The sequence below is a fragment of the Fibroporia radiculosa genome (genome assembly GCF_000313525.1).
Source record: "Fibroporia radiculosa TFFH 294 genomic supercontigs, scaffold2761, whole genome shotgun sequence".
Classification (NCBI taxonomy): domain Eukaryota; kingdom Fungi; phylum Basidiomycota; class Agaricomycetes; order Polyporales; family Fibroporiaceae; genus Fibroporia; species Fibroporia radiculosa.
The window spans coordinates 42,906-69,507 of record NW_012133363.1 but is presented as its reverse complement, the minus strand read 5'-3'; the positions used below and the strand labels follow the sequence as shown (position 1 = coordinate 69,507).

Sequence of the window (26,602 nt, the reverse complement as noted above, 5' to 3'; positions counted from 1 at the left end):
GACGAGAGCAGCTTTGTCCCGCACGTATCGCCAAGGGTTAGCCGGAATTTTTAGCGGTTCTTGGAATATTTGAGCACTCGCGGCGTATCACTAGTGACTCGGATAACTGTTATACACCATTCTTCTGGCAGGGAGGGCGGTCGTCCTTATACTCTCTTTGTGTGTGGCTCTTTCTCTGGGTAATTTTGAAGATAAATCTGCGATGCGCTGCGAAATCAGTAAGTAGCTAGTACCGTTGACTCGCTCGATGCCGTCGGGCGCCTCCTTGCGCTGCAGCCGACCTCATCTGAATGTCTACGCTTCTTGAGCACGTTGCGGTCAAAATTTGACCTTCGACTCTTGCCGCAACCTCTTTTATAGCTCCAGCACGTCTGTTGATCCTTGGTTAAGCCATACATGTGTCTTTCCAATACTCTCGTATTTGTCTAGAACACGGATTGACATCGCGCGCACTCACAGGGGTGGACGAGCAACAGGGCACTTTACGCTGCACGCAACGCGTTATAAACGTGTACGGTTATAAGGTTTGGACCCTTTTGTCAGTCGATGTGGTCTGTGTCATTAGTTAACTCCGATTGCTCGACTTTCTTTCTCTATCCCTCCCAGATTCGCCTTCACGATGGATTTAGACGATTTTGACTACGTGCCGGAGGATGTCACAGCCGACATCCCAGAGCCTTCTTCAATCAAGCCCGCACTGCGCTATATCGACAAAAAATGGTACCTTCCGGCGAACAGGAGAGCAAGATGGATGGATCTCATTGGAGACTATGCTGGAACGGAACTCTTCATCCTCGATGGTGAGCGACGCACCTCTGTGTATGTGGACACCAGGCATTTACCACAACCGGTCTCAGGTGAGGCGCTCCTGCAGCAAGTATTGAATGACCCACTGCTGGCGTTAGGTCGTGAAGGCGGTACGAGTCCCAATCGACTGGCATCTATGGTTACTGTATTCATGTACCTTATCCCAGATCCGAGTTTCCAGATCCTTCACGCCATACACACACTTGAGAAAATTTTAAACGAATTCCAGTCACGTTCTGCGTGTTTCGAGATCGTGTTTTGGCAGGGTAATAAAATTTGGCTAGCCTCACATTTTATCTTCCTCACTGTGTATTCTTTCAGATACCCGCCATGTCACGTTGCTCTCGGGAAGCTCTGAGTTCGTCACATCGTCGCGAATTCTGGCTCGTACCATGCTTTTCCAGCATCTTCATCGTTTCAATATACCTATCCATGTCTTCGAAAGTGTTTCCGATCCTGAGTGGATCAGATATCAAGGGTCCACAAAGGTAAGTAGGGATGGTATATTATTCAACCCGCAAACCCTGACAAAGTTTCTTAGCCTATGTTTGTCATGACGAATGATGGCGGCAATTTAGGACCAAATGATGCTCTGTTCACTGCAGAGCGAATCTTTAGTCAACGAATTTTTTTGTTTGACCTTTTGTCTCTGGGACTGTCAGTGGCCATGTTGCATGGAGCTGAGTATCGCGACTCCAAGGTCTGTACTTCTCGCTATATTCTGAATAGGCTTCCCTCATCAGATAGTCAATAGATCATGACCTTCATTTATGAACAACGACGCGACCATCACGCCCGTGAGCATCTACCGGACGGTTTGTGGGGCGCATATCGTGTGGCAATGAGGTCACTGGAAGACCAGGAATCCCATGTAAGGCATGGCGTTTCGATGGTCTCCCTGAAGACCTTTGCGCCGCGAATCTCGCCATCAGCCGATGAGGACTGGTCTCCGACCAAATCCTTTGTACAAAAAATGCTTTCGTCTCATTTTCTTGGTCACGCCTTTAGGCAGGAGCTACTTTACCTCTTTCTGGCTCATCTTTTAGTTGTTCCGACCCTGTCTATCCGAGTCCGTGCCAGACAGATTGATGGTTTAGACGGTGATCTCAGCCGAATCCTACTCGAATCATTCCTTCCGAGTGCATTCATCTCTCTCGAAGGCTTGTGCACTCAAAGGAGGGTTGATATCGATGGACGAGTGTTCGTGGCACTCCTCCAATTCTCAGCTGCACACCCAGATGTATCGTTGACGGAACTATTGGGACAGAGTATTGGACAGCAACTGGATGCTATCTGGTCGGCTCAGAACCTTCCTCCTGTTGACATCAAGATCTTGGCCAAGCGCCTCCGGTCAATCGAAGGTGTCTCTCAGCAGAGGGTCGTGTCACGCCGGCCTCATCTGGGCCTTCTTCCGTTCTCGCATCCTGTCTTTGACAAACATCTTGCGTCTGTGCATGTCGGAGTGGAGAACACGGACGCGGACGTCAGACAATTGCGACTCCAGTTTAACACAGTGTTCAATGATGTGTATCACTGGCATAATAGTCGGCGCAGCATTCTGCCTCCGCACTTAGGAGGCGAAGAATTTCACCCAATGGATGCGAAACAACGTTTCCGAAAATTGCGAAGTGACCAGCGTTTCATGGCAAGCATGGAGTGGCAGGCGAAAACATTGACCGGTGCTTTCGGGATTCCATTAGAAAGATTAGTGATATTACCTGTTGGCTCTCGGGCTGCTCAGCGCACCAACAATTTGGTCTCACGGCCAGCCGTCCGAGCGATACAAGTGAGTTGTCTGGCAAATAAAGAATGTACTTATACAGCGCACTCATGTTATTTCAGGCGAAGCCAGTGAAACAGGGTAAGAAGGGCAAGCAAGAATATGTCTCGTCAGCAGATAAGATCAGACAAGCAAATGCCGCGAAGAAGCAGTTGAAGGAGGACGATTCTAATTTGACTTGGTGGCAAGAGCAGCTGAAAATATTGGCGCAAGAGTCCACCGAGAATCAGCTAAAGGCGGTGGAGAACCTCCAGCGCAACAAGCGCACGCGGGAGGGCTGGCTGAGTGTTGAGGTTCAATTGTACTCGCTGCACCTGGAATTTGTCCGTTGGATCGAGCGCTCTGACCGTGAGGTGCCCGCTGTCCGGGACCAGATTGTCGTGCGCATTCTGCGCCTAGTCAAAGATACCTTCCATCGCAAGGACTTATTCCCTGCTGCAGCTGGTATCTTTGAGACGGCTCTCTCTGTCGTTGGATTGTCAGATGTGGTACCAGAGCTAAAAGCCTCGGCGCCGGCCTTGACTGCCGACCGCGAGTTGAACTTCAAGTTCATCAAGCTTGCAAAATCAAAGAGCAGGTCTGCGGTACACAAGTTTATGGATATCGATGAAGATCCAATCGTGTGGCAGTTGCGTTTGTTTGGTGAATACATGGACAGAAGCATGGATAGTCAGGATGACCCGCGAGTACAGTTCAAGCCGGATGCATGGCAACGGGATGTCCTTGATTGTCTGGATGCGAATCATTCAGTACTCGTCGTCGGTGAGTATGAAACCGGTGTAAGTACTCCGTTTGTTCTAAAATGACTCCCCATACAGCGCCTACGAGTGCCGGGAAGACTTTCATCTCTTACTATGCTATGGAGCAGGTTTTGAAAAACACAGATGATGGAATCCTCGTCTACGTAGCCCCCACGAAAGCACTCGTCAATCAGATTGCAGCTGAGGTATATGCTCGCTTCAGGAAGGACTTGAACGGACGTCAGTGAACGCACCCTTCCCCTTCATTTTTCACTGATCTTGCCCTTCAGGAAGCTGTTGGGCGATTCACACCAGGGATTACCGGGTACACAACCCGCAAAATTGCCAAATCTTAGTCACTGTCCCCGAAATGCTTGCTATCATGCTTTTATCGCCCCCGCTGGCCCAGAACTGGACGCCCAGGATCAAACGGTATGCGAGCTAATGCGCGTATGAACTCTTGTCTGATATTGTGCTAGAATTATTCTGGACGAAATCCATACTATCGGTCAACAAGAAGGTGGCGCCGTTTGGGAGCAAATATTATTGCTCGCACCTTGCCCTGTTATGTTGGTGTCGTCTGAATTGCTTCATTGTTGTGTGATGCTGATACGTACTGCAGTGGTCTCTCAGCGACAATCGGGCAACCGGAGCAATTCAACCAGTGGCTGGGTTCCGTACAAGAGGCGCACGGATTCAAGCACACCTTCATCTATCATCCGCATAGATACTCCCATCTGCGCAAGTATATGTACTCGCTTCAAGGCTTGCAGCCTGGGAGATTCCGTGGAATCTCTGATTATTCCAATACCGAACGACTCAGATTCTTGCACCCGGTCTCTCTACTGTCATTTGGTGTACGAGACCTTCCTCCTGATTTTTCATTGGAAGCCTCAGACTGTCTAACGCTTTTCCGTGCATTTTGGACTTTGCGCGAGAAACTCGATTTCGACGTGCAAGAATTGGAACCATCGCGTTTCTTTACTGACTCTCCAGTCAAACTGTTGAGGCAGAAAGATATTCTCAAATATGAATCGGCGCTGAAAGTTCACCTGTCCAATCTCGTTACCTCTGACTCAGATACATCTAGGCCTCTCCTTGACGGTGTTATATCCCATTTGACAGATCCTACCCTGAAGAATATGGATCATCACTCAATCCCTCCTGCACCCGATTTCTATAAGAATCTGATCTTCCTCCTAGCGGACTTGCATTCGAAAAATGACCTGGTGAGCATCCTAGGATCATGAAATGAAGGGCCACTATTCTTAAATCCGTTTACCCTCACAGCCCGCACTGTTCTTCAACTTTGATCGCAAGGCCTGTGAAAATATGGCAAAATACCTATTAAATCAGCTAGAAGATACTGAATCTACATGGCGGGACAACAGCCCCGAATGGGCACAGAAGATGAAGCAATGGGAGCGCTGGCGTTCACAGGCCAAAGCTCGTGAGCGTCAGGCGAGTAAGCTGATGAAGCAGAAGAAAGATTCGGAAGAACCACAGGCTGAGGTTCACGAATCATGGGAAAGCCAATTTGATCCAGAGGACCCTTCGCCCCAGTTTTCGTTCACGGGAGTGTCAACTGCGTATACTATGCAGGATCTGAATGATGAGATACGCTCGCTTGCACGCTGGTCTAAAATTCCAGAATGGGCTTTCAAAGGGCTGCGCAGGGGTATTGGCGTCCACCATGCGGGTATGAACAAGCGGTACAGGTCTTTGGTTGAAAGGTATTGACTTCCGAACTGATAAAGTTCTTGTGCTGATGCTGAACTCGTTAGTCTCTATCGATTAGGATTTTTGAAAGTCATTATTGCCACAGGTACGCAGGCTTCACGGGTGGCTGCGTTTCATGAAGTCTTAATTGTTCATAGGCACATTGGCACTTGGTATCAATGCACCAACCAAAACGTCCGTTTTCTGCGCAGATTCGCCGTTTTTGACGGCATTGATGGTAAACATTGTGAATTTCGTCAGATTCTCGTAATGCTCACGCGCAGATCTTTTGTAGTATCGGCAATGTGCAGGGCGTGGTATGTACTGTATCTATTCCATCGTGAGGAATTGTTCATGAATCCGTTCTAGCCGGACGGCGAGGGTTCGACCTTCTGGGCAAAGTCGTCTTCTACGGTATTGCCATGGATCGATGTCAAAGGCTGGTCCTGTCACGACTTCCATCGCTGGGCGGAAACTTCCCTATGACCTCGACCATGGTTTTAAGGCTGTTCAACCTGTTACAAGGCTCAAATAATGCGGAAGTCGCCGTCCGCGCCATTGACAGTCTCTTGCAGTTGCCTCGGGTCAGTTTCACGTCCGAGATAGGGAGACAGCAAGTCTCGCATTTCGTGCGATTTAGTATCGATTACCTTCGCCGCGCAGGCCTCTTGGACGCTGAGGGTAACCCGATCAATTTGTTCGGAATTGCCGCTCACCTGTACTACACTGAACCTGGCAATCTCGCACTCGTTGCTCTCTTCCGCCGCGGAATAATTCACAGGATATGCTGTCAATCCGATTCATTCATGGCGCGTCGAGAGTTTGTTCTTTTAATGAGCCATCTATTCGGGCGACGATACCTACCGAAGTCGTATACGACCGACGAGAACTTGCAAGCATTGATCAAGAAATCTCCGTCGATGGTCAAGCTACCTCCTCTGCCTAAGGATGCCAAAGAGGTTCTCTTGCAACATGGAAGAGAGATCTTGGGCGTCTTCACTAGCTACGCCTTGGCCTATGCCAAAGACAACCTTGAGCCAGAGACTGCTTTACCGACTGATGACCCGAAAAACGTAGAGGTTACACCATTCCTCGAACATCTGCGGGATACCGCTATTCAAGTGACTGTGCGCTCACCGCTAGTGGCGACCTCTGGTCTCACCGATGAGTTCAAGACCGTCCACGAATTGGCTCAGACCTCTCGACAAGGATTATACCTGAATCAATACGCTATTCCATCCGTCCATGACTTGGCGACTGGGGGAGACGATGCAGATCATACGCTCAATGCGTACCTACTTGACTTCTACATCCACGGACAGACCGCAGCGCTGAAGAGGGCGAATGGAATTCGGGATAACGATGTCTGGTATTTACTGGAGGATTTCACGTTGACGTTGAAGACCGTCCGAGCGGGGCTGGGACAGCTCTTGCTCAAGACGACGAGTGGAAAAGATGCAGACGATGAAGGTTTTGAGGAGGCCAAAGTTGACGAACTGGATGATGCTGACAGTGGTTACGGAACCTACGCTTCAACAGACATGGAGGACGATGAGTTTGGCGGAGGGCAGCACCTTGAACGGCCCGCTGGCGTATCAGATCAAGACTGGAAGGTCTACGAAGTAATTGACAGCGTCACCAACGAATTTGATACCAAATTCCATGCCATGTGGGCATGAAGAATATGCTCGTCTCTAGATATCATACAGTACCGAATTTTGTACATGTCATTGTCCCTTGCAAAGCACCGAATGGAACAGATCCAAGGTTCATTATACAAAAAGATAATACGGTCATCGGATATTGGGCTACAGACTGTCGAACGCCGCTGCGATGACTGCCTTCTGTTGGGTACCATAAATCCGTGCGATCCCGGGCGCAGGGACCGAGTCTTGCTTCCTCCCGCGGTACGTAACTGGTCGTCCGTATGGTATGTGTCTGAGGACAGAATTAATCCTGTTCTCGACATGCACCCAGGCTCCTTGGTTCTGCGGCTCTTCTTGCAGCCACACGATATCTTCAACGTTAGTGTAGCGTCGCAGCACTTGCAGCAATGTGGCAAACGGGAACGGGCAGAGTTCTTCGACACGTATGAATGCGACCGAGTCTAGTTGTCGCGCTTGGCGTTCCTTAAAAAGATCGTAGTAGAGCTTTCCGGTCATGAGAACGACTCTACGAATACTGGCAGCATTGACGGTGGTGTCGTCTAGCACGGGTTGGAACGAGGTATTGGGATCCATATCGGCAAGGGAAGAGGACGCAGCCTAAGACAATAGTCGTCAATTGGCCGTTCTTTTAAACATATAAATGCACGCACAGGAAGTCTCAGCAAGCCTTTCGGCGACGCGACGATAAGAGGCTTGCGGAAGTTTCTCAGAATCTGCCGGCGCAACAGATGGAAATATTGTGCAGGTGTCGTTGGAAAAACTACGTGCATGTTGACGTTTGATGAGACTGCTTCCTCGTCAAAGTTGAACGGGTCGTTCGTAAGCTGAGTATATCTTAAAAAAACATATACTCTCGCAATCTGAGTAAAGTGCGCACCTGAAGCATGCGTTCAAATCTTGAAGACGAGTGTTCAGGACCAGCACCATCTAACCTGTAGATCGTTTACACATAGATCTCTCGGTAAGTTGATACTCATGTCTACCACCAGGAGCAGGATAAATCAAAGAAGCAGGAGATTGACGCACCCGTGCGGCAGAAGAAGTACAATCCCGCTCTGTTTCAGCCATTTCGCTATAGCAGTGTACAATTAGTGAAAGATTCGAAGAAGACGAAAATGCTCACGCACTCTCCGCGGAAGATATGAAGGTATCAATGATGGTCTATTGCGAACTAGATGCATCAGAAGGAGCCGGATTACATCATAGTAAACCTGTCGCATCACCTGCGCGCCGTTGAAGAAGTCTCCAAACTATGCCATAAAGCTCAGCTCCAAAATATTCGTATAAAGCGAAGAAACTTACTTGAGCTTCCCAAATTGGCAAAATATCGGGTTTCTCCCAGCTCACGCCATACTCAAACTGGGCACCAAATATGTAAGTGGATCCCCCGTGTGAAGCAAACATAATACTCACGCCGAGAACCGCTAATTCGCTCAGGGAACCTGTAGATACGACCTCAGAAGGCGCTTTAGATACCATGTCAAACACGGCTACTAACTATTGGCAAGTTCAAGTTTGCCCGACGAATCGAGAACAGAGTTTAAGGGAACGATAACATCTTCGGACGCTTGGTCCACGAGCATAGCGTGACTGAATAGGTCTCTGTATCATATACAAGAATCGTCGAGGAAGGAAGGCATACCGCTGGCTGAAAGTTCCCCGCCCAACGTCCTGTCCCGATATCCGAACGTCACAGCCCTCTAACATGAGCGTTCCGAACGCCATTGCCTGTTATTTATATAGTCAAGACCCAAGCATCCTGATGTGAATAAATGCTTACTTCTGCGGTAGCCCAATCAATTCCCTCTCCCTTATCAAGGACACGGAGTCTATGGTTAATGTGTCGTTGCAAACGCGGATGAACTTGCTACTCGCTTTCATGAGCTACGTCACTCTCAAGAATCAGTTTTTCAAGCACGTACGAAGCCAGTCGGAACTGCGACGCTAGCACGTCCGACGCGTAAGAGTGTATCGCCCGCAACCCCAGTGGTAGGGTTATGTTGCGCCTCGGTGCTTGCGGGCCAGACTAGCCCATGCCATTGATCACAGAGCATGGGGGTGTTGTCAATTGTGGGTATGTAGGAATTGGCAGCTGCAAGCTCGCTGTTCAAAGTCAATTTATACGAGGAACGGACTGCCGCAGCTTCTTCCTCTGTAATGACTTCCTGCGACTAATAACAATTGGATCAACTAAAGTAGTTACACGAAAACACATCGTCGACTCACAATCAGATGATCTTCATATAGAGAAGGTACAGACCGACGCGACCGAATCTGCTCATACATAAGCGGCTGCGTGAAAGAGGGCTCGTCCAGTTCGTTGTGACCCCTATACAAGATCAGTTTCTCTGATACGCTGTGAAGTTGAGTGTCGCCTACCAACGCCTATAGACTAATAAATCCACAATGATATCCTGCATAGTCATTGACCAAACAGTTTAACATGGCATGGAAATATGCTCACCTTCCGGAAGTGGTTACGATACTTGAACGCCGTTTCCACAGCTCTCGCAACATCTATGTAGCCGAGTTAGCATTGTCAAGGAGAGAAAGCGAACATGCGATTACCTTCAGGGTAGTCGCCATTCACATGCAGGACCGGAGCATTGATCATCTTGCCAATATCGGACGAGTACAATCCAGAATGAGCACTCGACGCAGGTGTCGTGTATCCAATGCTTTATTGGAGCCAATACGTCATCACTGTGATCGATGCCATTCACTCAATATGACGCGAGGAGTATTTACCTGTTGCTAAATTCGCGCGAGTGGGTCAATACTTTGCGAAACACGTATAAACCAACTTACTTGACCACTATATGCACTGTACCCCCGACCGTGTAATGCGGAAGATTACCTAGTTACTCTTGTCAGACAGGCTAGAACTCTTCAGCAAGGCTCAGCTTACTCAAGCCGAGACCCTCCATGACAATTCCTTGACCAGTGAAGCTCCCATCGCCGTGCAGTTGAACACATAGAACTTTGTCTCCAGGAAAACAAGCATCCGGAGAAACGCCATCACGAAGGAGATTCTTGAGCAATGCAAATTGCTTCGCACGCGTCTTTCCGAGTGCAACCGGGTTCACCGCCTCTGCATGTTACTGTGAGTGATCGAGATTGCAAATAACATTATACAAATACCTAAATGAGAAGGGTTGGGTAGAAGGGAAACCTTCAGCGGATTCTGCGCCCCATCGTACTGAAGCTTTGGTGAAGCAACTACGACTCTATGAGTATGGTCCACAATGGCAACGTAATGTTCACAAACCGAGGTGACTGATGACATCCCCGGAAGCACCAAGCTCCTCGGGTATCTCAAATCCACCTCTGATTTTGTGGAAGAGCACAGAGGCAGGGAAGTCCAGAAGTCCAGTGAGCAAATTTAGCCGGCCACGATGTGGCATACCGAGGATAATATTCTCCACACCAGCTGTGCTGCATTGTCAACCTCTCCACCACAGCAAATATACATAGAGTCACCTCTGGCTGCACTCGCAAACAATGCATCGAGTGCAGGGAGCATGGACTCGCCTCCTTCCAGACCATACCGCTTAAGGTTGGGGAACTTCAGCTGAAGGAACTGGTCGAACGTCTCACTATGCGCCAACAGTTTGTGTATGCGTGTCTTCCGGCTTCTCTCCATCACACCGCCCCCACGGGCCTGAGACTCAAGCAAATGGGAGAACCATAGCCGCTCTGTTTTCGACGGGGAGTGCATGTACTCGTACGCGATGCGCCCGACATATATCGCGCGTAGGTGTTGAGTGATCTCTCCGAGAGTCCAGTGGCTCTCTGCAGGGTCAATTTCGGCATCGACCGGACTCGTCCAGATAATCCCGTTGATGTCATACTTCTGCGCGTCGTCAAGAAGGCCATACCGGTGAGGGTTCAGGGCTGCAATTTCTTCCCGCTGAAGGAGGTCGAGGGGATCAATGCGGGCTGCGCGGTGCCCATGGGTGCGGAGAGAGTCGACGTAGCGGAGAAGAGGCGCGTTCGCTGTTCGGTTCTGCAGCTGTGCCACGCTGTCTGGAGTACGGCGTCAGAAACAATACTGCAATAGACTACAGCTGCCCGAATGTTAGTATCTCCCATCCAGTCATAATGCATGATGCTTTACACCGTGCCCTGGCCTATGCCCACTGCACCCAGGTCGCATGCATACGCATATTACGCACGTGGAGCTGTCATGGAACGTGTATCCAATACACTCACAATCTGGAAGCGTGAGCTTGCGAGCTTCACGGTATCCATAGGACTTGTCGTGATATTTCCTCCGACCCAGAGGCCTCAAGTAACGCAGTTGTGTCCTGTACAGGTCAGAGGGATCTGGAGAGTAGACGAAAGATACGTACTTGGCCATCCTAACTCATACACCAACAATTCAATGTATTCGGTTTCTGTTGAGAGACTCTCACTGCAACGTGGAACATATAAGTTGAGGGACCCTCATCACAGCGTTCGAGTCGACTCCAGTAGCGGACGCGAGTCGGTCGGAACTTGGGTCATGCCGCGACTCAGGCGACACCTAGACGCGTCGGTCACGTCGCGTATTCTCAGCCTCGTGCGCGAAATTCGATTCAAAAAATCCTATTCACCGAGACTCATACAACATATCTCTGCCTTTGCTGTGACTCTGACGTAGAATGCATAAGTCTCAACCTGGGGCATTTGCGATGCACAAGTCGCTCGACTGGTACACTACCCGATCCTATTCCCCGATCAGCGGATTCAAGTGCGTGCGCCACCGCAACGTTCATTCATGCCCTTACAAGGGCGGTGCTACATACCTAGTTGTATTTGGGTTGTGTCTTGACAGTGCCACTCCTATTCGACAAATAAGTTCTGCGCCCAAATAGCCCGAGGGATTGTCTTCGGCTCCGTGCAGATGCGGATCAGATTCATTGTCCTGTGAAAGCTCTCACTGAGAGCCTGTGGTAGACAGTACAACAATTCAGAGATCCATCCATGTGTCCTCAGCCGCAGCAAGCCAAGGTTTGAATTTGGACAGCGTCATGACCGAGATTACAGCAAGACGGAACACATCGGCAGGGCGCGCAGTGCTATCATTGAAGGTGCGGCGAAAAGTGCTCATGATGGCCGGCCGTGGCGTTCCAACTTTGTTCATGAGGCCTGAGGATTACTAGGCTATGTCGTGGTGGCCACTAGGCTGCTCTGTTAAGCGTTCTCAGCATACTTGATATTACCGAAGTAATGCAGAATCCTGCGTCCTGCATCCGCAATTGATGTGACTGCTGTTCTTGGACAACAGCACCGGAAATGGACAGGGCGGCGGCGGCTCGCGCTCAGGCTGTCGGTCGCGTGGAGCGCTCCAAGTCCGAGCCTCCGACAGGTCCGCACAGCTACAAACTCATCCACGCGCAGCTTGTGCCCTTGCTTGGGCTATCAGTATCACTATTCTACACTGCCCGAGACCCATCGACGCGGGACCATGCCGCACTGCGCATGGAAACCGCTGACCTTGCATTCGGCGGTTCTCGCCATGGCCCTCGCTTCGACTGTCACTCTGGATATAAAACACTGACCCCCCGCCTAGGACCTCCCACTACTTTTTTCCCCCTTATACTCACACCGATGATCAAAGACAGCGTCAGCAGCTCCGGCGATAGTATCACTGCTATCAATGGCCCTAGCAGCTCTGCCCCGCGGGAATTCCTCCATCCGCACTACGAAGGCGACTTCAACGATAACGAGAAGCGATATCCCAAGGGAGGAAGTGCTACTGGAAGTCACGGGTTGACAACTCTCAATGGGAGCAGCTTTGGGAGGACCGCCGATTACACAGTCGTCGATCGACCGTTCTTCATCAGCATTGGCAAGGACGGCTTGATTGCGGCTTTGCAGAAGCTCGATACACAGCTCAAGAACGTGAGTCTACTCGGGTACTTCTTTGCGCCACAGTAATTGACCGACTCTGACCGTCACAGTCAGGGCGCACGCAGATCCTGTCTCGCAAGGTGCGTCTTCTAAGTTCATGTGCGAGGACAACATATATATCTGTTTTGTTCAGTTTCCCACGGACTGGATCGGCAAGGAAATCACCCCCGGCAGGATTGGCTTGATCAATCATGGTGGCCTGCCCAAAGTTCTGACCCGTCCAGGAAGATACCCAGGCGCGCCCCTGCGAAATTGGTGGGCTCGCAAGTGGTGTGGGACGAAAGGCCGTAAGTTTCAAAATCGCTCAGAAACTTTCGGATGATTCACATCAACCGTTAGTGTCGGACACGGTCATTGAGTTTCAGGGTCTTACCGTCGTTCAGGTATCTCAGAATCAGGTTCGTTTTGTGTCGCATAAATCGGATGCCATTCAACTGATAGGTTTCTTCCAGGCCGCTGTTGTATCCGACCCTCAGGTAATGATGTAACATGTCATGGACTAGGGTCCGACTGACATGATTCTTGCGTTCATCCCAGAACCAAATATTTGTGATAAAGAACTCAGGTTTCGTGGCTTTTGCTATCGAAGGCGCATATAACGTCCTGTCTGTTGTGGATCAAACGCACCTGCCGACGCCCATCAAAGATAAGATTACCGGTGTCACTCTCGGATGGTGAGTGTTGTCTGGATTTTTTGTCTTTCGTATTCTAACACCCGCCGTCAGGTGCCACGAGGTTACGATGACCAGTAGTGTCCGAGATGGAAAAGAGAGAGACTACGTCGTCGCACTCTTGTCTGTATTCTGTATCATTCTTCGATATGCGAGATTACTCATAGGTCACGCATTACAGCCTGAATATCCCAGCGAATAACTGTGCGGTCCTGCAGCGAGGCGACGACCTCGAACTCCTCCCCGCTGGTCAGCACTACATCACTAATCCCAACGTCACTCTTCGTGGGATGTATACGCTTGGTGAGAACCAGCTTGAGATGCCTACGAAGGACATGTAAGTGCTTGCTTTCTCATAGCATCATTCGCGACGCTGACATGGGGTGTCCGCAGCTTTACGCGGGATCAAGTTCCCGTCAGTCTGACGATCTACTTGAAATGGTGAGTCGAACAGCCATCCAACGTGCTTCGTACCGCTAATGTCTTCATAGGCAACTTACAGAACCACTAAAGGTAATTATAGAGTGTTATCTAAGTTAGCGAAGTTGCAATTGACCGGACTCCGCTGGTACAGCTGACGACACACGGGTACCATACACCCTACGACGCTCTGAGGTCAGGATCGTATTCTTACCAAGAATGACATAGAGATTTAACAGACCGTGACACAGGGACAAGACACAGTCCATCTTAACACAGATTGTTGCGCATCGTCAGTGCCCAAAGTAGTCGAGCCTTATATCATGCATGCTAACCTCTTCGTCACCTTAGTGGACTACAGTGCTATGGTGAAGCAGCGCTCGATCGGGCCAGACAACCTCGAAGATGGCACGGACCCAAACTCAGCATTCCTCGACGCATTGAGGACACGCGCGATGGACGATCTTATCGTTGCTGCTCTCGAGTACGGCATCGTGCTGAAAGATCTTGGTACGTTTCCCCACTGTCGACCACTCAACGTGTTCTGATCAGATTTCCGCAGCTGTGATCGACCGTCAATTCAAGGGCGATATCGCGACGACAATGGACAAGCTGACCACGAGGGCGCTACAGGCCCAAGTGGAGGCCGCTGTGAGTCATGTTTCCTATCTCAGGGCATCCATGCATCACGCTAACTCTGCTGCACAGAATGTCGACCGCGAAAACAGTAACAAGATCAAGCAGGAGGAGGGCGCTCTTGCCGTGGCCCGCGTCCAAGCACATGTACGGAATGTAAGATTTCTTTAATAATTAGAATTCTGCGACCGGTTGCTCACGGGAGGGGACATCACAGACCACAGCCGATGCGGAAGCATACAGCGTTGTCGCCGCCGCAAAGGCACAAGCGCAGAAGCTCCAAATCGAGACGGAGGCTCAGGCCCAGGCAACGCGGCTCATGGCGGAGGCGGAGGCTGAGGCGATTCGTATTCGCGCCGCGGCGGACGCGCAAGTGCGCGACGAGTTCGCGCGCGAGATGGAGCTCCGCCGTGTGGAGGTGTCTCGCGTGAAGGCGTTCGGGAACAAGACGGTGTTCGTCCCCACAGAAGGCGTCGGCGCGCAGATGGGGAGCATGATGGCGACGGGGATGGCTGCCGGCTTGGGCGCAGATGCAAGGAAGTAGAGTGACACGTTGGAAATATGCGTGCCTGGCTGCATTGCACACATTCATTTTATCTCGTTCTTACATAAATCGGTCACTGTATCGTCCGAGTCTTTCCTTACTGTAGCATTCTCCCGATACCCTGATATCCTGTTGTATATTATATAATACTTGATAGTATATTTAACTTTGAGTGCAAATCTGTTTGTAGCTTGGTTAGAAGTGCGGCCATTATATAGTCCGGTAAAATCCTGATTACTTCCAAATCTGGTGAACAGGCGCTGGAACTAGGGTAGGGTCGGAGGACCGCACTGTGCAGTAACCAGTTGCACCTTGTCGTGCTGCGTGGTCTGTTCGACCCTGTGCGGAGACATATTCTACACGCTGACTTCTTCATTACCGTGTCGGTGCACTGCTAAATTCAGCAGTTCAACTTCATTCAACGTTCGATTGTTGTAGCCGGTCAGATTATATGTGCCGCCATCGCACAACTGACAACACTTGCGAACGCTCTTCCATTCAGACAAGACCATGTAGCGCCGCGCTACGAGGCATGATACACACCTTATATATACAAGTGTATACCACCCTGCATAAGTTTGTTCCTTGGTTGAGCCCTGTCTGTATACCATTCACGCTGACTCTGCAATGCCTCACCTGCTTTCACAACTCCTACGTCTGTGGTCGTTGCTGCGGTTCTTCATACGGAGTCCCGTTTCATGGTCTACACGGCGGTTGGCAAGGTTCTGGATCTCCCTCAAGAGCCGGATTTCGCAGACGTGGCAGCTGAAGCATGGTCGTCGATCCGGTCGTGATAGCACACACGTTGAAGGAATGACCGAAGAGCCGGGGAAGGGCGGTGAGGGCGGTGAAGAGGCGCAATGTGTGGTCTACTCGAGCAAACTGCTGCTATCGCGTCCATCAAGCCCGCCGTCTCCTATGGGCTTGCATGTCGCAGACGAAGTGCCAGATTATATTGTTCCTGTTCCTCGAGAAATGGATATGTTGGCCAAACCTTGCTCTCAGTCAGTTCACTCTCAACCGACTCCAGAATGTCAAGCGAATATTGCCTTGTCTTGCGACAAAGTTGTACTTCCTATAAGAGAGATATATCCGATCTTGGAAGTTCAACGGGATGAGGAAGAATTTGATCAGTGCGTACGTGTGCTCATTTCTTCCCACTCTTGCCTGTATACCGCGTTAGCCGAGTGGATCTTCGATCCAACTTGATTATACCACCTATGCAAACCTCTTTCTCTCGGTATGTCCCATCACCTAGGCCATACGATTACCCTGAAACCTACCTTTTATCAGGGAAGATCTTCCAGACGGGTGGAAATCTTTGATACATCCGACAGGTGCATTGTATTTTTACAATCTGCCAAAGGTGAGCTTCCTGAGCCTTTCCACTGCTTATGGGCCCATTGACTTGTATCACGTAGCGGATCTATACTACTGCTTATCTCTATGACCTCAAACTTCTGGCAGAAATTAATGAATTTTTCGCTTTCGTCGAAGATCAAATTTGCCGCCATCATATACAACTTCCTTGGAATTGGGAGCTGGTTCTCGAACTTCAGAATGATCCCAACAGTCTTGAGAGATTTCGCTGGTGCTATTATTTCGTTGATCCTGATAACCACACGCTATTTTGGCTACAGGAATGTAACATGGCAGAGCATGCTTGGTTCAATGAAAGTGGATCTGCCACTTCGCGCATAAGTCGGTTTTCGAGTTATCCTGGTTGATGGACGCTGACGTCAAAAATAGGAGATATCCTTGAACGGTTCTATTGGTACTCTCAGTTGGATTTCATGGTAAGTTGGCTGGATTTGGTACGGCTCTCATAGGCACTGACGTGTCGATCTAGGAGTAAAAATGACATCCTAACCTGTATACTCCTAGGCGTCACTGGGACATTTTCCCATACGCTCATGATGTGTCGAGGGGGCATATTGATAAGCTCAGAGATATTATCCTACATGCTGCTACAGGTGATTGTATCAAGATATTTCATTGCGCATGAAAATTGACCAAGTTCATTTGATAATAGATCGATTGACGTACCCTGATTCTCCTGTCATGGCGTCGGTAGATCAGCTGCAGACAATGTTATCTCTGCTCAAGGAGAGCAATGGTAGTTGTAAAACTCGACAAAAGTGTAGCGGAACTGATTCACGCATGCAGGCCTCGGTTCCAATCCTTACACTGCTGCCCTCGTCGGTAAGATATCATCCAAACTAAGATTTTCAAGAGTAGTTGACCAATTCGCGTCAAGGCCGTCTGATGTTTCTGTTTGGTGCGGAAGCATTCGTGTATCTTTCACCATATGTCGTTAATTCCAGATTCAAGCTACTAAGCGTGTGCTAGATCGTCACGGGACGCGAGCCGTCCGTCTATCTAGGAACCGCAACACCGTTGATATGGCCCATTCACCACAATCTGTCCTGATGCGTGTGTCATGCATTTTCTTATTCTACGAACCCGGGCGGTATCTACAACATCTGGTTAAAATCGTTCGTGACCCTACATATGTGACCGAGTCCTGGATCGCTTTCGTGGAAAACCTACAAAAGGCTTGGGTTCTTTATCTCATCCTTGTACGTAGTCCTTGAGTTTTTCTTGTCTGATATCTAATCAAGATCATTTACAGGCGGCACTGCTATTAAACGTGAATGTTTCGTTCCTTACTATTCGAGACGTGGAACCTGGTCCAGGGTGGTACACGCCGGCTCAGATTACGAGCTTCATCTCATCAATAGCAAGCATTGCCAGCATCGTCATGGGTCTCTTTCTCATGCGGCAGAAACACCTGTCATCTGAAGTGACTAGCTCAGCCACCATATATCTGCGACCTTGGTTGCTAATTCATGTGGACAGATGGTACATACCATGCATGAGGATTGGGACTCAAGTGGCTCCGAACGCAATGGTCGGACGGTCACATCGGCAGATCGAGATTTGGAGATACTTGCAACCCTCTACAGTCTTCCGTTCGCCTTCTTGGCTTGGGGGTAGGTTATTCAGTGATAGATCTGACCTATTCTGATTACTTTCACATAGAGTGGTAGCATTCCTTATAGCCTTCGCATTGGAATCTTTTTATGAACAGGATATTTCAATCATCTTCAGTGCCGTTTTGTGGGGTTTCGTGTGTGTGGGGGGTATTTGGTGCGTTTTTGCAAGCAGAGAGGTGGACAAGATGGCCATATGGGGTCAGTCCTATGTACCACGGCCCTCCAGGTCAAAGCCCAGCCGGTATTTAGCAGCGTTCCGTTGGGCATGGGTATCCCACAACGCTTTCGTGCTGTTCCAGCACAGACCACATTCACGTAGATCGGAGGATGTGGAACACCAAGTTTGAATTACGTTCGTGCCTTATTGCTACCCTGCATTTGTACCTGCTGAAAATACATTCGCAGAAAAGAGGTTGCTAACGAACATTATACAATCTAGGATGTGCGAGCTCACTCATGATCATATCCAAAATGTATGAAGTGTCACCTGTATTCGGACCGGCTCGGAGTTTATGCAACCTGTATCACTCAACGACAACGTGAAGAGGAGATTCAGGGAGCGATATTTTAGAGAGCAGTATAGACGCACATATATTCTATTATTACCTCGAGGTTGCAAGTATCTTGTAGCATGGAACCCAGTTCTAAGTCTTGATTGTCAGCCAGTGGCGGGTGGCGGTGGTCCCTAGCAACCTTTCTTACGTTTGCCAAACTTTGTACTTGTCTTAATCGGCTTCTCGCCAATAGTCCAAGAATATCGAATCCCTTGCCCTCGTCAAGTTTTCTGTAAGTTATCCATAGGTAGATCTCCTATAGGCAACGACGACTATAAAACCCGCACCATTGGCAAGTACGATGACACGAAGCGAACAGCTGTACAGCGTGCGCAGCCTCATATTACTACTATGGTCACCTTGTTCGTCTCTGGCTTTGACAATGGCACCTCGCCCCCACACTGCTACATTGGCTTCCACACCCTCCTTGTTTGTATAGTCTGAGGGCTATAACATCCGAGTGCGAGGCTGCGAGCTACGAATTCGCCCGTTACGGATTGCCGCCTGACGATATATTACGACCTCATAGTCCTGACCTTCCTGCCTCGTGTTCGATAAGCATCGTACCCCGTCCTTTTCCTGCCCATCTACACTGCACTCTATCTCTCTCCACGACAATGGCTGATACCTCTGATATGCCTCCTCTTGTTGATGCGCCTGAGTCGTACGCGGGGATGAGCGGCGCGCCAATGCCCGCTGGCTTAGCCTCATACCCATATGCCCCTCAAATGATGTATCCCCCTCCAGGTGCCATGCCAGGCGTCGTCCCCGGTGCTGGAGCCGAGGGCGGGACTGCCTGGATGCCCTTCGCCCAGCCGCCTCCGATGATGTTTTGGCCTGGGACACCAGGGCAGATGCCTATGATTCCTCCCCCGATGATGATGACGCCTGGCGCGAACAATGCCGCAATAAACCCAGCAATGCCTCCACGATCGGGAGACGATAGCGTGGACGATCGCTATACTAACTATTTCTCCACCCCCAAGACGGATGATATGGGCTTCCCGAGCGCGCGCACGACGCCACGGACGCTGACTCCGTTTTTACCGTCGCCTTCGACCTCGGATTCATCAAGTCCTTCGTCGACAACTAGTGGGGTCTCGCGGTCGCGTTCGGTGCGGTCGATGGGCGCGCTGGGGGCGCGGGGGGACGAGAGCAGCAAGCGACCGCCACGAGAATGGCGACCCGACTTCAGTATGTCACGCTCGATCAGTGGCGCCCTTGGCTCCATATTTTCAAAGGCGCGGACTGCGTCGATCTCTGGTGCGAGTGCGTCTGTTGCTCTCTCTCTCTTGGTCTTTTTAATTTACCCGTGCACTGCAGTCCTCGATTCATCGCGGATGCCCAAGTTACACCCATTCCTACGATATACAGGTTCAGCGCCATCGATGCATTATGACCTGCGACAGCATCCGCTAATGGTGCGCTTTCGCTCCATCGATCGTCCGGTGAACGAGTACGACCTGACGCGCTTCGTGTGCGAGCCGCCACAAGTGTTCATGCGGCTGTACTGCGCGCGCTTCCCCTGGTATATCGACGTGGACAGCAAGAACCCAACAGGCGTGACACTGCACGAGCTTTTCAGCGCAATATATGTCACAATGATGACGCCAATCTCCCAGGCGGATTACTGGAATAACGAGATGGACGAGAGTGTACGAGAACGCATCGCCCGTGCGTGGTCGGAACGATGCGACAATCAAGAGGAGCGAAATAAGGGCGTGCGCCGTGTCGACTTTCTTATGGAGCGCTTTGTTTTTGAAGGTTTATTTAGGGGGAAAGATGGTATGTGGGAAATGAAAGTAAAGAAACTGTGAGCCCTCCGTATCTGCTGTGTCTATAATTATGCTTTGGCATTTTCATTGTCTGGAACTAGGATTCATCATCTACATACATATATCATTATTTATTCGAGCAAACGTTGTGTATACTTTGGAAATCGTGTTGACTTTTCGTATCATAAATCGTTGTATATCCCACCATTTACCTTATATTTGATCCAAGGGATCAAGAGTCATCGTGAACTACCATGTTGGATGCTGCTTTTCACTGAGTGTGCGCGGTCACGGACGTGACATGATTTATGCACGCGAGCGCGTCTTCAGTCGAACATATTATCGACTCGGATACCGTTTGGTTTATCGTCCCGCTGTAGGTTCCCCGCACAACCAGTTTGAACAGGGCACGAGCCGATATCATACCATACGAGCGCAGTGTTTGCGAAGGCGAATTACGGGAAGCTGCCGTGACGCTCGGACCCGGATATATCGGTTCAACCCAGCCAATCCAAGACGCGCGTATGGTCACTGGATAGTACGGACACAGTATCCATGAAGGATACGCCGGCAGGCCTGGTGGGATATCCACCATTCTTTGAAGTGCGGCTGCGGCAATTCTTCTCTGTCAGCGACCCTACGCTAGCCACCGTGCCTCGATATAGCCTAGGTGCGTAAAATTGATCCTCAAATTTCGTTCGTTGACATATGTAGAGGGCATCACAGCCGCTCTTAGAGTGGACACTGGACACTTGTCTCCACCGTCATGCTGCAGGCCGACGGTGAATATCCGCACCCAATGCTGCAGCTTCGGCCAGCAGATTTATGGATGCCGCACACGTGAGGAGCCATCGAGTTTGGCTGCAAAGTGGTCTCTGAGTAGCAGACCTTGCTTCATTCCTCGCGGTACTGCAGATATCCATGTGAAAGCCTCGGAACTCAAACATACAATGCGCAGGGATGCACGGGACTGGTCCTGGATTATAGGATTTCTTATGTTCTCTAATCGTTGTCATTCGTTTTCCAGTCACGGCGATGTCATTGCGAACTGGATATCAGGCGGTCATCATTTTGATGCAAGTGATCATGATCGCAGATATTCCGGATGTTATTCTTCAAGAAGTAGGCTATTCTCAAGACCTTTGCCATCCAAGTCAGATTTTTTGCGTAGCAACTTTCAGATATCAGACATTCATTTATTTGTGGGGCCTCTCCCTCCCAGATAGCTCAGATATTTTGGTCCATATCCGCAAACTTTACGTACCAGAGGCCACTGACCCGTAGGCGCTGGGTCAGTTATGATCATGCTTCAGTCTCAATTCTTTAAAATATCCTGCATAACAACTTGTTGGTAGGTTCTTCTTATCCTCACCGTCTAACGCAGGTGGGATATGCCATAGGTGGACCTTGATGTACCCTCGCAAGATATCTTGGTATACCACCTAGATATTCCGTGTGTGGATCGAGTAGTGCCGCATCTTGCGTCCAATGCAACCTGGACGTAGAAATACATGGCTTGCGGCACATTAAAGCGACTGTGCCCTGACTGGGATACTAACACCTTTGTCCTCCCGCTTCTCTGCATGAATTCTTACCCAAATGACTCATCGTTCGTTGAGGATTCTATGGTAAGTATCTTTTCAATTCAAGTCCATAGTGGCAGGAACTCATATTGGTAAAGGAGATATTTTCAACAGACGCTGTTGACGATGACAAAAGTTTCGATGTCATTGAGCAAGGAAGTGTGAGCATAATTTCTCGAGGTGTCCATGACACTGACAATGGATCAAGGGGTCGCATGAAGGACTTACGATTGATTCGATTATGAAGGTAGAGATATTTTTTATTGGACATGAGTACTCCTTCACGCCTGGCCACACAGATATATCAGTTCGAGACCTTTCGGAACACGAAAGAAAAGGACATCAGGCGACTGGAGCTACAAACCACGTTCTATCAGGTAGGATCTGATGAGCCCGGGGTCAACTTATCAAAGCTACTCCGTGGAGAAGTACTATTGAAGGATAGCAACGAACCTGCGTTCACCCCCCTCGAAGGCCATAGTCTTGAAGTAAAGCCCGTGATTGAGATTTCAGTGAGTTATACGTTTTACCATCCATTAATCTCTATTATCATTATTAATTACCACCAGTGGCCCAAGTGTGAGGAGGATTATAACCACCAAGTGAATTCCTTCGAGCGAGCAAACATACCAAGTATGCAGAAGTGGGGAAAAAGTATTGCGAAAGCGTTGAAAAAATTATATGATGTGCGTTTAGTGTTTATCCGCAATGAAATTCTAACGAAGTCCACAGAAATACTTGAAATGTGGTTGTGGTTGTGTCAAGCCACTTTGGGAAGGCAATGTTGAGATGAGCTTCGACGAGTTATTCATCATCGACGTATGGTATGTAACCAAGCGAGGAAGATGCGTTCCGAGGCTGTATTTTCGAAGGCGTCCGGAGGAACTCTGAGCTCTCATATAGATACTCGAGTATCTTGGTATCTTGTCTTCCCAGGCTTAAATCGCTGTGTACATCTACCTAAATCGTTTTCAATATTCTCGTTACATGCTGAGAACAGTGTGAAACGAAGGTGGAGATGGAGGCCGCTTTCGATTTGTAGCAGGGGCATAAGATCTGGCTCACTTGAGTAACAGTCCTAAAATAAGGAGACTGTATTGTATGGGGCACCGACACTTTCGACGTTCATGGAAGAGGGGGTATCTGATTGGCGTGAAAGTGTCGAAGCCCTTGACGGCGGTCTATGAATGCCACTTCTTCATGAGCTCGTCTTGCGTGTTGCTCCGAGTCGATAGCCGAAGCATTAGTATGATATACAGTCAGCATTCACCATCCCTCACACTGAATACTACACGCGCGGACGCGCCGTAACCCGAAAAGAGTAAGTCTTCCGCAACTCGTGGAACGTCGCGGCCCATTTTGTCCAGAAGAGACCCAGTTCGACCGCGTGAAGTTTTCCGTCGGCGACTCCTGGCCCCCTCACAGAGGGTACATGCGTCACGATCCAACTTACGATGCATTTTTAGTACTAGTGCGCCATGATGTCGTGGGAAGTCACAGCATGAAATTGTTGCCGGAGGAGAGAGATCGCTCAGTCTCGGCCAGAAAATGGCCTCCTTGAAGGCGTTTTTCTAATCTCTTTGCAATTGATGTGTTCTGTGAAATCGCGGCCAATGGAAACTGTACCTTGTTGTACCGCGTGGTGAAGCGAAGGTTGTCGCTGGGATTGAAGAGGAATTCAACTCGCTGAACGGGCAGGCGGTGATCTTACTTGGTGGGAGATGTGCGGTGGAAGAACGTGCAATGAGAGGCATATGAATGCTTGGACTCAGGGAGCGCGGGTAATGTGTTTCCATTTTTGGTAAGTACGTATGTGTGGTTCATCAATGCGCGTGGACCAGCATCGACTACGTTCCATGTCATGACAATCTGAGTGCAATGTCAAGATGCCACCCTTGCCGCTACGGCAATGTTACTTTTGATGATGAAACTGAATGGGACCTCATCAGATGATGATTTTGTTAGGGTCCCTTGCTTCTTCGCTTTTCCCAATGGACCTCGGGCCTTAACATGTCCGTGAACCTGTGTATAAATACTGCGGTTCTGGCCGTCTTCGCAGCAGGGGGATCAATACACGCATTCTGGCCTTACAAACTCCCGTTCTGGTTCCGATGATGGGATGGTGCCTCACGAGTAGGGTATATATTTCCGTGTATCCTTTTACTATAAATTGGCACAGATTTCGCGACCACAACCTCATTCAAGTCTGTATTCTTCCCTATGCCTCGCCCTTCACTCACAGCGTCCCTTTTGCGGTCCGGCTTTCAAGCCGTGGACCAAACAAACGATGGATTCGCCCTGCCTCTCAACTATCTGCCACAGCCGGTACCACACGTTACAGCGAAACAGCGCAATGCCAAAGTCTCTTCCTCGACGTCAGATGACTACGTGTCTGTCGGGGATTACACTTTTTATACAGGCAGTACAGAAGAGATGACTGGACTTCGCGTTTATTTTTACAAACCTGACTGCGGCATCGTTTCTGGTATCAAGATAGGCTACCCCAACAATGTGTGGACGAAAGTCATGGGCCAACAGACTGCGAATGTCCAAGCATGGGACCGACAGAAAGGCGAACTCGTCACACGCTTTACGGGTATGTTCGTACAATTTTACTGGTACGGAGTTGCTAAACCGTCCTCTAGCTTCTTCAGCAACTGGTTCGTAAAAAAACACTGAATTCAACTACAAGGGTTGATTGTCCATTACAGAGGACGGCTCTCTATATTGTTTCAATATATTTAGCCCGACCAGGGGCTGGACAAGTTTTGGCCGAAACTGGGCCAGCATTCAGACTTACTACATGGATACTAACTTGCCTCCGCTCAATGATCTTCAGGTCTACTACGGTATGCTCCTGTCGCTGTGGTAGCTTTCAAGCATTTATTGTTTCTAAGATTCAAAGCGCATCATCTGGCTCCAGTATGTCGGTGAGTATTATTCTATTTTATTTCCATTTATCACTCCCAACTGCGAAATATAGGAAAGTATGTCAAGACAGCCGGAGGAACTGGTGGCGACACCGGGACAGACGGCGATCTCACTTTGAGCCCGCTGCCGTGCAATATGCGCCTGGAGGCGCAGCTAGCTCGCGACGCCACAGGGGACATCGAGTCCGATGGCGTAGAGAAGCTCTTCCAAGCAAAGGTTCAGGCCGGAAAAGCTGTGGGCGCAGTCCTCGCACGCATCGCGGACCTAGACGAAAGCAAGGCGTGGGTTAAATACTACAATCGGAAACTGGACCAGACGGTCTATGTCTGCGAATCCCAAGATACCGATGGCGAGATCTACATCTGGACTCGCGGCGTCGGTACAACTGGTGAGTGCTCGCGTTTTATTTTCTCAACGCGTCAGCACTAAGTGGTGCTACGCAGATCAGCCTGAGCATGTCACACAGATCGGGTACCAAGGAGGGGATCTGATTGTGTGCAATGAGTGGAGTCTGGTCGGGAAGTTTGGCAAGGACCTCAAGAACATCTCGCAGACTAGCCTTGCATTTAAGTCGTGGTTCACTAAGTATGTGAAGGATAGTACCGGCGCAATTAAGAACAAAGCCGATCAGGCCCTCAAAGATGCACTGGCTGGAGCCGGTGTCATTACTACAGCTGGTGTCCTGACAGTAAAGTACGAGGGCTCCCCGTCAGCTGCTGGTGCAAAGTATGTTCACTGCGTCCGCACCACTACGAGCCTTGTGACATGCAGTTAATCTCTTCTACAGTGTCATCAACTCGTTCACAGTCGGAATATGGGCTATCTTAGCCTGCGAATCCTTCGTCAAGCAAGTCATCGCGAAGCCCTACCTGGTGGTTGACACCTTGAATTTCGACAAGACTTCCGACTGGGCCAAGGTTCTCACAGAAGGCGACGACGACATATTTCTGGGTTCCGACGGCGGGGTATTTGCGATTCCGAAGATAGGTGTGTATCCTCGCCGTACAGGCCCAACGCACTCCGCCTAACGATCAGCATCTGGGGCACAGGCGGGTCTGTGTATCCGGCCTTGATTGCACTCGATGCGGGCGATATCTCTGTATGCTTTACGACGAACCTATTCCTCGAGCCCTGCACTGTGCGGAAAGCACTGGCCTCCTTCGACTCGGGCACCAGCAATCCAAGTACGTGTGCAGAGCCCCACTAGCCGTATCACAACGAGTTACTAATGCTGGGTCGACAGTTCAAAATCTCGTTGGATGCGTTGTGACTGCGAGTAGCGACGCAGCCTCCGTAGGAATCTCCGTGCTGCAGACTAGCGGTGGCGACATTCAGAGTGCCGCGGGCCAGCTGGCGAAACTGAAGGCGCCCTCCGACGTAGGCGCTACCTCGACACCGTCTACGATCATCGCCACTGCAAGCGACGCGGAGAACGGATTACAGAAAGTTTCGGTGCTGCTTGGGAAGTACGCCTGAGGACTGCGTGTCTACTTATAGGTTCAAGAAATCTTTTTGATGCAGTTTGGTCCGGGTGGTTGTACAATTAGGGATTACGGCGTGCGTTGTACAGTGTACTATTATGCAGATATGGCCAACGTCAAAAAGGATTGTATGGATAAGATGATGATCAGTCTAGCTCGAAAATTTTGGCTGATCTCTGATGATGACTCGGTACTTGACCCATGGCTTCTGCTTTGATACTCCACATTTTGGGAAAGGCTTTACGGGGCGATTTGGTGAGCTAGCCCCCTAGCCTCCTTAGATGCGCGAACACGCTCAAGTTACTCTGCAGAATTACACTTACTGTATGTAAGGCATGAAGCTCGAAATACCGAGGGTCCTACACAAGACGTGTTGCATCTGACATACGTAGCCATCCATACT

At 49.7% G+C, this 26,602-nt stretch overlaps 6 protein-coding genes across 6 annotated transcripts; 5 read left to right on the top strand and 1 right to left on the bottom strand.

Annotated features, from left to right (window-relative positions):
* Positions 1-619: 619 nt before the first annotated feature.
* FIBRA_04246 (uncharacterized protein) lies at positions 620-6,725 on the top strand (the record flags this gene model as incomplete). Its single annotated transcript, XM_012326061.1, has 16 exons — positions 620-800; positions 858-917; positions 975-1,073; positions 1,129-1,295; positions 1,349-1,507; positions 1,562-2,593; positions 2,650-3,349; positions 3,406-3,567; positions 3,618-3,759; positions 3,807-3,896; positions 3,950-4,556; positions 4,618-5,060; positions 5,112-5,152; positions 5,205-5,284; positions 5,342-5,363; positions 5,416-6,725. 16 exons carry the CDS (start codon positions 620-622, stop codon positions 6,723-6,725), a joined length of 5,295 nt encoding a protein of 1,764 aa, XP_012181451.1.
* Positions 6,726-6,854: 129 nt separating this feature from the next.
* Positions 6,855-11,073, bottom strand: FIBRA_04245 (uncharacterized protein; the record flags this gene model as incomplete). The annotated part of the gene is made up of 23 exons (XM_012326060.1): positions 6,855-7,310; positions 7,364-7,537; positions 7,591-7,645; positions 7,740-7,785; positions 7,841-7,874; positions 7,937-7,963; positions 8,016-8,072; positions 8,127-8,155; positions 8,212-8,303; positions 8,356-8,441; positions 8,494-8,580; positions 8,636-8,884; positions 8,940-9,042; positions 9,093-9,127; positions 9,178-9,230; positions 9,282-9,391; positions 9,462-9,467; positions 9,522-9,570; positions 9,622-9,804; positions 9,855-9,932; positions 9,982-10,143; positions 10,194-10,739; positions 10,926-11,073. The coding sequence occupies 23 exons, from the start codon at positions 11,071-11,073 to the stop codon at positions 6,855-6,857; spliced, it is 2,865 nt and encodes a 954-aa protein (XP_012181450.1).
* Positions 11,074-11,990: 917 nt separating this feature from the next.
* Positions 11,991-14,879, top strand: FIBRA_04244 (uncharacterized protein; the record flags this gene model as incomplete). Its single annotated transcript, XM_012326059.1, has 16 exons — positions 11,991-12,599; positions 12,659-12,688; positions 12,742-12,895; positions 12,948-13,006; positions 13,061-13,084; positions 13,146-13,282; positions 13,334-13,402; positions 13,461-13,616; positions 13,673-13,720; positions 13,771-13,792; positions 13,854-13,894; positions 13,951-13,991; positions 14,051-14,209; positions 14,262-14,350; positions 14,408-14,491; positions 14,553-14,879. 16 exons carry the CDS (start codon positions 11,991-11,993, stop codon positions 14,877-14,879), a joined length of 2,049 nt encoding a protein of 682 aa, XP_012181449.1.
* A 627-nt stretch (positions 14,880-15,506) lies between these two features.
* Positions 15,507-18,194, top strand: FIBRA_04243 (uncharacterized protein; the record flags this gene model as incomplete). Its single annotated transcript, XM_012326058.1, has 10 exons — positions 15,507-16,012; positions 16,063-16,119; positions 16,173-16,245; positions 16,301-16,580; positions 16,629-16,675; positions 17,204-17,458; positions 17,512-17,682; positions 17,739-17,872; positions 17,922-18,009; positions 18,102-18,194. The coding sequence occupies 10 exons, from the start codon at positions 15,507-15,509 to the stop codon at positions 18,192-18,194; spliced, it is 1,704 nt and encodes a 567-aa protein (XP_012181448.1).
* Positions 18,195-19,046: 852 nt separating this feature from the next.
* FIBRA_04242 (uncharacterized protein) lies at positions 19,047-20,246 on the top strand (the record flags this gene model as incomplete). The annotated part of the gene is made up of 1 exon (XM_012326057.1): positions 19,047-20,246. One exon carries the CDS (start codon positions 19,047-19,049, stop codon positions 20,244-20,246), a length of 1,200 nt encoding a protein of 399 aa, XP_012181447.1.
* Positions 20,247-24,007: 3,761 nt separating this feature from the next.
* On the top strand, positions 24,008-26,194 carry FIBRA_04241 (uncharacterized protein; the record flags this gene model as incomplete). The annotated part of the gene is made up of 9 exons (XM_012326056.1): positions 24,008-24,383; positions 24,433-24,447; positions 24,499-24,636; positions 24,685-24,717; positions 24,771-25,106; positions 25,162-25,444; positions 25,506-25,705; positions 25,768-25,902; positions 25,962-26,194. 9 exons carry the CDS (start codon positions 24,008-24,010, stop codon positions 26,192-26,194), a joined length of 1,749 nt encoding a protein of 582 aa, XP_012181446.1.
* Positions 26,195-26,602: the final 408 nt, after the last annotated feature.